This window comes from Brassica oleracea, chromosome C4, assembly GCF_000695525.1.
Source record: "Brassica oleracea var. oleracea cultivar TO1000 chromosome C4, BOL, whole genome shotgun sequence".
In the NCBI taxonomy this organism is placed as follows: Eukaryota; Viridiplantae; Streptophyta; class Magnoliopsida; order Brassicales; family Brassicaceae; genus Brassica; species Brassica oleracea.
The window spans coordinates 6,459,046-6,470,547 of NC_027751.1; the positions used below are offsets into that span (position 1 = coordinate 6,459,046).

General features: G+C 34.4%; 1 protein-coding gene and 1 long non-coding RNA gene across 3 annotated transcripts; one reads left to right on the plus strand and one right to left on the minus strand.

The window, feature by feature from the left end:
• LOC106337750 (protein CER1-like 2) lies at positions 1–4,060 on the plus strand. Its single transcript, XM_013776878.1, has 9 exons — positions 1–130; positions 228–672; positions 1,213–1,432; positions 1,632–2,010; positions 2,091–2,198; positions 2,287–2,487; positions 3,226–3,324; positions 3,462–3,635; positions 3,713–4,060. The coding sequence occupies exons 1-9, from the start codon at positions 71–73 to the stop codon at positions 3,911–3,913; spliced, it is 1,887 nt and encodes a 628-aa protein (XP_013632332.1). The 5' UTR covers positions 1–70; the 3' UTR covers positions 3,914–4,060.
• Positions 4,061–4,530: 470 nt separating this feature from the next.
• LOC106341416 lies at positions 4,531–5,375 on the minus strand. 2 transcript variants are annotated; one of them, XR_001269645.1, is made up of 3 exons: positions 5,120–5,375; positions 4,917–5,044; positions 4,531–4,831 (listed from the first exon to the last, which is right to left on the minus strand). It is a non-coding gene; the product is annotated as an uncharacterized LOC106341416 (long non-coding RNA). The 2 variants fall into 2 exon arrangements; XR_001269644.1 differs by having other exon boundaries at positions 4,917–4,997; positions 5,095–5,375.
• Between the last annotated feature and the right edge of the window lie 6,127 nt (positions 5,376–11,502).

The following is an 11,502-nucleotide window of genomic DNA, read 5'->3' on the forward strand; positions in this document are numbered from 1 at the left end:
CACACACAAAGTTGCCCATTGGAAGGACGTGACCGAGTAGTCATCATTATCATCTATCTTACGGAGAAGAATGGCGTCAAGACCAGGTTTTCTCACGGACTGGCCATGGACACCTCTTGGAAGCTTTAAGGTCATTGCTTCATAGCATCTTTATATGCACTTATAATCCGTTGTTTATATCAACCGTTAGCCTTAACGTTTGTATATAATATGAATAAATATTTCAGTACTTGGTGTTGGCGCCGCTTGTTATCGATAGCATCTACTCATACGCGACACTGCGAGATCACGATAAACTTTTGGTCGTGGCGCTAATGGTGTGGCGTATTGTTCATAGCCAGGCTTGGATAAGTTTCTCCCGTTACCGAACTGCCAAGGGAACCACACGGATCGTGAACAAGTCCATAGAGTTTGAGCAAGTCGACAGAGAACGAACCTGGGACGATCAGATCATCTTCAACACTATCATTGTTTACTTAGTCAAAGCGTACGTCATAAGAAACAACCCCGTTCCCTTTTGGCGACTTGATGGCGTGGTTCTAACCGTTCTCCTCCATGCGGGTCCTGTTGAGTTCATCTACTACTGGTTTCACCGAGCCCTTCACCATCATTACCTCTATTCTCGATACCATTCACACCACCACTCCTCCATTGTCACCGAACCCATAACTTGTACGTCCACATATAACTTATATATACTTACAGCACATACAATAAAACGCATTACCCTATTACTCTTTCTCCGTTTAAATGAATAAATGTCTATAACTTTTCAAAAGAATTAAAAAATGTTTAAATTCTAGTCCTTTGGAAACAAGTAAACTCTTGGATTATGTTCTCTTTTCTACTTTTGTATTACTTTTAACTTTACTTAATTGAGCAGTACTATTAACTCGGTAAAATGTTTTTTAATTATACTTTTACATTGAAAATTCAAAACAACACTTTCTTTGAAGGGTATGTGTACTACATAACTAAATTCTGGAATCTTATTTATAAAATAAATGTAACAGCAAAATCGTATATATATAAGTGGTGTTGATTTTCAACAAAACATGATTTTTCTCATAAATTTTTATAACTATTTAATATAGTGTATTTAGTGTGGGTAAAATAATAGATCTTACAACAACAAAAATTGACGTTTCTTAAATAAAAGTAAGACTTGCATACAATATACCAATAATATTCTGTATGGTTTTGATATTGCAGCGGTGGTACATCCTTTTGCCGAACACATTGGCTATACATTAATCTTGGGGATACCTCTAATAACGTGTTTGCTATGTGGAACGGTCTCTGTAGCCTCGCTCTTCCTCTATTTAACTTACATAGATTTCATGAACAACTTGGGTCACTGCAACTTCGAGCTCATTCCAAAACCTTTCTTCTCTCTTTTCCCTCCTCTCAAGTTCATCTGCTATACTCCTTCGTAAGTCCTTCACAATTATCTTAAATAGTATGTTTAACCATTAAATGAGAATCTTAACATAGTGTATAGTTTATGTTTTGCGTTTAGGAACCAACATTTAGTGTCTTAATCAAACTTCACTTGTAGATGTAATCACAAAAGTTAAAAAAAATTTTTTTTGATTAAAACAACTTTGAGACTAAATATGTAATGATTGCAGATTTCACTCGCTCCACCACACGCAATTCAGGACAAACTACTCTCTATTCATGCCAATGTACGACTACATTTACGGTACTAACGACAAGTGCAGTGACTCATTGTACGAAACGTCATTAGAGAAAGAAGAAGAGAAGCCTGACGCAATTCATCTAACTCACCTAACATCACTCGACTCTATTTACCAACTCCGGCTTGGCTTTGCTTCCCTCTCCTCGCACCCTCTATCTTCTCGGTGTTACCTATTACTCATGAGACCCTTCACTCTAATCCTATCTTTTATACTGACTTCTTTCTCTTCTCGAACCTTTGTCTTTGAGAGAAACCGCTTCCGTGACCTCACCATTCACTCCCACCTCCTTCCCATGTTTTCATCTCATGTTGACCTCTACTCTCTCTTCTCTAGTCTTTACAATATATCAAATAACTTAACGAACATTTTTTTTTTGTTAATCAACAGTACATATCGCAGCAGTGTAAAAAATCTATCAACAAAATGATAGAGACGGCTATCATTGAAGCGAACAAGAAGGGTGTGAAAGTAATGAGTTTGGGGCTATTGAACCAGGCATGCAATTAGTTATTCTTATGTTTTGCAATTCTAACGAGAGATATGCTCTATACGTAAACCCTAACTGACACTATAATATGATTAGGGAGAAGAATTAAATGGGTATGGAGAAATGTACGTAAGGAAGCATCCAAAGCTAAAGATAAGGATAGTAGATGGAAGCAGTCTTGCAGCCGAGGTGGTGGTTCATAGTATTCCTGTTGGCACGAGAGAAGTTCTCTTTCGAGGCCAAGTCACAAAAGTTGCTCGTGCCATTGTCATTTATCTTTGCCAAAATGGCATCAAGGTAACTACGTACATATATATTATTATATGTTTTATTTTCTCTAGTTTTCAGTAAATATTTATAGAAGATTTTGACCCAAGAAAATATTTAGATATTCTTACCTTTTGCCTTTTGTTAAATTATACAGTACAATGATACTTTGCTTGTAAGAATTAATATGATCGAACGTTAATAAAAACGTAGGTTGATATTGCAACTAGGGGCGGATTCAAAAAGGTTTTTAGTTAGGAGTACAATATAAAAATAACAAAACATAGGTTAAGAATATATATATATATATATTTCAGTTTTCGTCACTAAAACAATTTTTGTAATTACTAAAACAATTTTATTAAACTGAATGAACTTAAATTATTTAAGAAAACCAAAACTAATAGGGGCATGTGGTCCATACGGTCGCACCGCGTCTGACTCTGCATGTAGCACGTACATTTTTATAAATTCATAAGCTTTTTTTTTTTGTGAATTCAGTCAAAAGAAATTTCGTAATCAAATCCATTGACAAAAAAGCATTTTTTTACACGTAAACAATACATGGCCTACTTTAAGTCCAAATCAATCTACCATTTTTGGTTTCAGGTTACAAAATATATTCATAATTAATGTTTTATACCTTTGACTGTAATAGTTAAGTTCATATTTTAAAAATATTCGCTTTGGTCTAAATTAATAGGGACCCAATTAATAAAATATTTCAATTCTTTTACAAAAAACGTAATAAACTATTTCAATAAATAGGTGATGGTGCTACGTGAGGAAGAGCATTGCATGCTAGCCGGATACCTTGGCGGGCATTGTAAAGAAAATCTGGTGCTCACAACCAATTACTCCCCAATGGTATGTGTAAATTGCAAATGGCATTAATAAATATTAACATACTAATTAACTCATACCTAAGTATTATTTACAAAACCATGTAACATATATATATATATATATATATATATATATATATATATATATAATGCATGTAGATTTGGTTGGTGGGAGATGGGCTAAGCAGAGAAGAGCAGGAGATGGCTACAAAAGGAACTCGTTTTCTTCCTTTCTCTCAGTTTCCTCCTACCCAACTTCGAAAAGACTGCTTTTACCATACCACTCCAGCTATGATCATCCCTGACTCTGCTCAAAACATCGACTCTTGTGAGGTATGTACAGGTCCTTGAACTCTAGAGAAACTATATTACAACTAGTTATGATGTATGACACGTTTCTATGCACATAGAATTGGCTGGGGAGGAGAGTGATGAGCGCGTGGAGAGTTGGTGGGATAGTGCATGCGCTTGAAGGATGGGAGGAACACGAGTGTGGTCTTGACGGTCCAGTTGTTAATCCTCCAAGAGTCTGGGAAGCTGCTCTTCGAAATGGTTTTAAACCTCTGGTTTTGCCATCTGTAGAGACCAAAGGATTGAGCAATGGTTACTAGTAATTTATTAAATAAATGTTGTACTAAAGACCAAAAGACTTTGTAAGAAGTAAACCGTAAGTTCGTAACTTGGCGACCGGTTGCATTTGTCATTTCACTTGACCTCTTTTATTAAAAAAATATTAATAAGGTTATGAATTTTTTTTTGGTTCCAAGTATCGTTATCCATGGTTTCTTAAGGCGGGTTCTTAGAAAATATAAGAAACTATTTCTTAAAGTATTTTTAGGCCATGATTATCGCAGAATTTAAAGCGGTTTCTTAACCAAAACTAGTGGCGGACTCCACCGAAAATTATAAAAACCGGTGACAGAAAAGCAAAATGAGGATCGATCCTTATAGGACTTTTGACTATTCGCAGGCCCCACCGACACGTGGCGGTCCGCAATTGGTTCGCTTTTTAATTAATTTTTTTTTTTAATTAGACAAAAAGAAAAAAAAAATTTAAGAAACCATAAGGGATTATAGGGTTAATGATGTTCTTAACTTTTTAGTTAAAAATTAAGAAACAGTTTCTTATATTCTCTTAAGAACCCCGCCCTAAGAAACCATGGATAATAATGCTCTAAGGTCACTTTTATATTAGTTAACGAATATATCGAATCTAGTGGCTTAACCGGTTCAATATGGTTATACTTGATAATGATATATCGGTTTACATCGACATCTCTGTGGAGACAGATTCAGCTGTGCCTTAACTTCAAGAAGCTAAACCGAAACTACTTGTGACAACAACTCAAGAATGCTCTCAGATCCCTCAGTAAGAACTTCTTGTCAGCAAAATCAATCACTCAACCGGTTATCCGGTAACCTATGAGAGTTCTGCTCAATGGTTCAGATACGATTCTCAACCTTCTCGCTCAAGTTTCTCTCCTTTAACCATGTTCTCTTCTCTCATGTCTTCCCGGTACTGACTCATCCTGACCAACCAAGCAAAACCCACAACCCTAATTTAGTCTTGTTCAGTTTGAATCTATGTTAAAGAAACAAGGAAGGTAAAAAAACCTTGAGACAAGATCAGTAACAGAGATCCCAAGCATCCGGATAGCAAGCAATGCTGCATGGGTGGGGAGTTGTTTATTGCAACTGTCGCCACAGGAACACCCCCCAAAGAAAGATAAATGTTTGAAAAACTGCAAGCAATTAATAGCTTAAGTGAAACATGAAGCAATGAGTGCTTTACCTGAACGATAGAGAGAAGTGCTTACTTCTTCTCAGTTCTACAGTAGCACTGTCGTCAAGCTATGAACCATGTGACCGTAGGACAATGAACTTGCTGAGCAATTCTCTGAAGGATCTAAAATCGTAACTTTTATAGCCATTTGGGAAGCAGCTTGGCAAATCATACGACCCAACTGTCCACCTCCCAGTACTCCCACAATTATCCATGGACAGGTTTATTCTCACTTTCAAAGATAATTTTTTTTCAAAAAAACATTAGAAAATAGTTCCTTCTCCAATTACACTAACTTTAACTTCAAATCTTCAGAACTACAAGTCAAGCACAGCTGCTTTAGTCACTCTTATTTTCATTAGTGTTGGTGTGATATAATCTATAGCATTCAAGAAATGGACTTGAGACTAATTGTCATGACCATTATACCCCAAAGACAAAATTTTGCAGCCTACTTATGTGTATACATGAACATGAAGTTTCTGTTTCAGAAACTGAGCTCTGTTTCAGAAGCAATATAGGCGCACAATATTACCATGATCCAAGCATGAAAGACAAAAACTTTAGAGAAATTAACATACATAGAGATAGGTATGCAAATAAGTGACAAGAAGGAGAATGCTAGACAGACCAAAACAGAGGAGGAGCTCTCAAGCAAAACATAAGTCAGTCAGTGACAATAGCTTAAACAATGAAAGGCGTATTAAGAAGAAGAAGAAGACTAACCTGGTTTCGAGCTATTGACAAGAGAAAAGATTCGAGAAGTTAGCTCCAAAGGTTCCATCTTTATACTGTCGAATCTGATTCACTATGTTAAGAATTCTCAAGTGCAGGGTTTTTCATGGTCCACTTTACAATTCGGTTTAGATAATACCAAATTACAAACCTCCTAATTTCGCCGGTTCGCAAGAATTACCGGTTTAGTTATTAATTCAAAAACTGAACCGCATATGATGTGCTGGAGCCCATTTAAAATAATAGTTAAACATGTTTAGATGAGAAAAAAATAATATAATGGAATAAAATTTCTTTCATTTGCATATTTCACTCGTTTATTTTTTATTTTTATAATTTTATTATTCTCTGCATGACAATCATTTAAAAGTAAAGTTTGTATGCTTTTTCATATAGCAGAGGCGGACCCACACACAATAAAGAGGTGTCAAGTACCACAAGTTCAAATATAAAAACGTAATTTGTTAGCTGCGATCAATAGTGAAAATAGTTCAATTGGTTATGTTGGTCCCAACTAACAATTAAATTTATAAAAATATAGTGAAAATAGCTCAATTGGTTAAACCGTTAGATGCAATCAGTAGTGAAAATAGCTCAATTGGTTAATTGGAAACGTAATTTAAAGATGATCTGATGATCGATTGTGAACCTTAATGATATTTTATTTTGAAAAAAATATATACAGAACATTCTAAATGAATCAGTAGAAAGGTGGATGGATGTGTAACTACCCGGTTTTAACAAATCATAATTAAAATTTGGTTTGATTATTTATTTAGACTAAACCAATGTGAAAAATAATTTCTCTTTAATGGTTTAGTGAACTGTAGCGCAACCATCTTTCATCACCATCATCTTCTTCATTAGCCATCTCAAACCATCTTCACGTTTCTCCCTCCATTAGTTGGTCCAACGACCATCATTGACCATCATCTTCTGGGAGTAAGTAGCCAACTCTTTTCTCTACGTGTTATAGAAAGCAGATCTCCAATCGGAATTGTATTCTAAAAGTTATGTATGTTTTACCAAGGGATATTTCTGCATAACACATCTGAGACCAGTATTGGAGAAAGTCAGGAACGGATTATCAAATCATAGAATTTTGACGTCAAATTTTCATGGTAAAATCTAAACTCACAGATCTACCTATAGCAGAAAGCGGATCATCATTTGGAATTTCGGTTTAAATGTTATGGTTGTTTATTTGGGACTGATCTCTGCAGAGCGAGTCCACGAACAGTCAACTTCATAAGTGTTTTCCTGTTTATCCCGACTGACTTAGAAAACGAGCGAGATACTTTTGGAAAGGTCTCGTTGTCAGCTTTCCAGATCATTCTTCAGATCGACAAACTGAGGTACAGTTAGGAAGTTATGGCCATTTTAATTTCGGGTATCAACTCTGTTCAAATCCGAAAATCATAAACCTAGTCTTCTAATTTGGAAACCCTAAATCTATTGTTTTAGGAAAGTTTCTTATGGACCTAAGCCATTAATTCTTGTGTCACAGTTGACTGTATCCTCTGTTGTCCATTTCATCCAGTGGCTAAGGTGAGGGTTATTCCGTTTAATCTCGTGCTAGTTTAGTACTACTATTATGGAAAGTTTAGTTTCGAAACATGTTCCGTCTCTGTGAATCGAGTCTAATTGGAGTCTTGTTTATTTTTATTTTATTCTTTGTCTAAACTGGAGATGGGAAATTAGATGATTCAACAGTTGATTGATTTGGTTGATGTTAAAAGATGATTATATATAAGTATACATATACTATGGATTGATTAGCCGGATACAGGGAAGTACTTATGTATCGGCCTATTTGTGTGGAGATTACGGGACGTACAGGGAAGCACTTATGTACCACGTATGAGCTGCGGGCGTACAGGGAAGCACTTCTGTACTACGTGGCAATTGTTTGAGTTGAGATTGCGGGGCGTACATGGAAGCACTTCTGTACCACGCATGAGCTGCGGGAATGTAGGGAAGCACTTCTATACTACGTAGCATTGTGTATGAGGAGAATGTGGGAGTACATGGAAGCACTTATGTACTACGCATACTTTTGGTATACATGAATAATTATTCTATATCCGTATGAGGAGAATGTGGGGTGCAACGAATAGCTATGTACTATAAGCGCATTGGTTGTTATGTGTGGCGCATTAGGTGCCGTGTTTGTTTCATGCTAGAACTAGGACTACATAGTCGTAGTTCTATGTACTGAGTCAGTGGTTTGCGGCTTAGCATCTCATACCTCACTGAGTAACTCCCCTGTTGATCACCCCTCTTTTCTCCCCCTTCCAGGTGAGACTGTCGAACATGAGTGATTGCTATCGGATTGGTGCTTTTGGACGTTTACTTCTTTCTATTTCAGACTTGCGGGTTTTATGGTTTTATCGTATTTTCAAGATTTATTCCATTATTTGGATTTATGACTATTTGTCGGATTTATGATATGTGCAGACGATTTATGAGGATAATAAATAGAGATTTCACGATTATTATTTATTATTTTATTTTGGAGAGTACGGGTATTACAGGATGTTGTGGAGATGGATCTACTGTTTCTAAATACATAAAAGTTCCTAATTAGGCTATCAATAAGGTTGACTATGATGGTATAGGTGTTGCTTTATATCGAAGGATAATCAGAAAGGTTCCTGCTGACGATGACATGCCAGTGAGACCTACCTTCGTTCACTACATGTTTAGGGACGATGTGTAGTGAGTTATATGCCTATACATGTGCTCATCTATATTGGTTTGGTTTTCATTTTCAGAGAGTGAGTAAGAACATGACGAAGAGAGGAAGAGCTACATGTGCTTCCTGCTTTATTGATGATACAATGATGTTAATTGATACAATGATGTTAATTGTTCTAGACACGGCTAAACTATATCCTAGTGTACAAGAACTATAAATATTTTCTTAGAAAACTGTTTAAAACTGTATTAATGACTTCTTTACACAAATAAATTTAAATAAAAATTATACATATCATCGAAGATATAGATTCATTTCATAATTCTTATATAGGTTAAGATTTGTAAGTAAATGATCGCCACAATCACTATTTAAATATTGATTTTGAGAAACATCCTCAATTTTATTTTCCAGATGATTTAATACAACTTTCCAAAAAGATTCGTTGCATGGTAAAAATGTAGAGCATGATATATTTTTGATAATTCTGGCATTTAAGCATCTGAGAACGCAAAATTGACTCTTCACTGTTCTTGGAAAAAGTGTGATTTTGTTAATGGTTTTGAAAACAAATCGATTCTCATATTTTTGTAGTGAAATTCCCCTGCATTTTCACCAAAATCATAATAGAAGTCTAAGGAAATTTCATGCGACACGTACAACTTGAACATTTTAACTGGAAAGGCAAAATCATTAAATGAATTAAAAAATTAATCAACTAAAATAGAAATAAATTACTACTGAATTTTTTCAAGACACTCATACATATAATTCTATAGTATTAAACCAATGAAAATTAATATTTTGTTTGTATTAACATCCCACATACCCATAATTTCAATTTTATTACTTATTTCACATTTATCATCATAAATGAAAAAAAGTTTTATTTGCTTCTTCAATTATCCTAAGTGTTAATATCTGAAATGTTTGAATATGATGCCAACAACAACACATTATCTTTTTTTGCCATACAATTATATTTTTTTTTGCCATACAATTAACTTCCACCAATATGATGAAGATTTTCCATATTGGTATTGTATCTTAATTTAGAATAAGTGCCAACATCATCTATGTTTTGAATTATACCACAATTATGATCATTTTGAACCATGTCACCATCATAATCATCATGAAGCATACCACGGTTGAAATCTTCTTCCAAAGAATGCATAACCTCGTTATCCATTGTTCTCACGTATATGGATAAAAGTAAAAGAAAAACATGAAGAATATAATACACCCAATTCTCAACTACTTCGACAATACATTCAACAGCAATACTCGCAAAAAAAAAAAAAAAACAAGAGCAGTATGACTTGAAAATCTAAGCTTTCCGGATTTTCATTTTTTAGAATTCTGATTAGTTAGTGGGACATGTCTCTCTAATTATTAAACCAGACCAATAGAAAATAAAATACTATTTTATTATTATAATGCGAGCTTTCTTTTTTTTTTTTTGACAGCAAACGAAACATTTACAGACTCATATTGACTCTGTAAACCAATTTGGTAACTCCGCATCCATGTGAACGACGAAAGACGGTTGTTTCCTACCACTACGTGCTAAGCTATCCGCCCGTAGGTTCTCCGTCCGTGGTACATGAACGATGTCTGAGTTGAGGAAACTTCTTTTTAAAAGCTTAATGTTTTCCAGATAACTTTCAAATGCTGGCCATTCTTCTGGTTCCGAAACCATCTTTACCAATTGAGAACAATCTGTTGCAAACGTCACCTGAAACTGTCTTAAATTCTTCATACATTCCATTGCCCAGATTAAAGCCTCCACCTCGGAATGAAGGGGTGAGAAACATGCCCTTACATTCTTTGCCCCTAATAAACCATCGAAACCCGGTAAAGTGTTATACCAGCCTTGCCCTGAAAATAAATCTTTATCTTTTCATGATCCATCTATGAAGCACCATCGTCCTGACGTTGCTAATGCGGAAGTGGTATGTACCTGATGCCCCCTCCTTGAATCATTTACTACCTGTGCCTCAGCCCAGAGTGATGACTCCAATTCCGCTAATTTGAGTGTTTCCCTCGGATCAATATCCAGATTGCTAAAAACTTTGTTATTCCGGCCTTTCCATATATACCATAATATCCATGCAAATTGGTGGTCATCCATTTTTAGATTAACTCTCCAAAAAAGATGATCCATATTAGCAAAAAAAGAACTGATAGGAAAAATATTGGGATGCGGTGGTATCTTAGATAAAGCCCATACTTGAGGTGCTGGAGGACATTCAAAAAACATATGATTTATTAATATCTTCCAATGTTAGCTCGCATTATATTACCACATTCTTGACAGAAAATATAGTCCAAAAGTAATATAAAATATTTGAAATGTTTTTCATAAAAATACTTTAATGGAAGACATTTCATGTATCAGACTATGACTTGTACAATGCATATTAGGGAAAAGGGCTTATTCATGCCTGCACTATAAAGTCAGGGAAAATACATATCCAAACAATATTAACGTGCCAAAACATTCTTAAACTAAATAAGAATTTGAATTGCATACCTAAACTCATAATAAATATGTAAAACATGCCTATAGCCGGTTATACGATGATTTGGACTATTTTTAAAAAAACATTTGTAGTTTAGTCCCTATAATTCTATTTTTTGTTAATATGCCTTAAATAATCAAATTTATCGTATTATAATTTTAATTTGAAAAGTACAATTTTATTTTATTTTACCAGATTTTAATTAAATTTAAATAATAAATTTAATTATATATCAGAAATTTAGATAGTTATCATATACAATATATTAATTAATTTAGTTATCAAAGTATGTTATCTACCTTATTAAAACATGAGAATTAATTATAAATAATCTTACTCATATGTAATATTTACAAGAAATACCACTCGATTTATATTTATATAAAATTTTCTTTACAAATATAGTCATTCAAATTTTAATCAACATAACTAAAAATACTCTTTAGAAATTTGATTTTA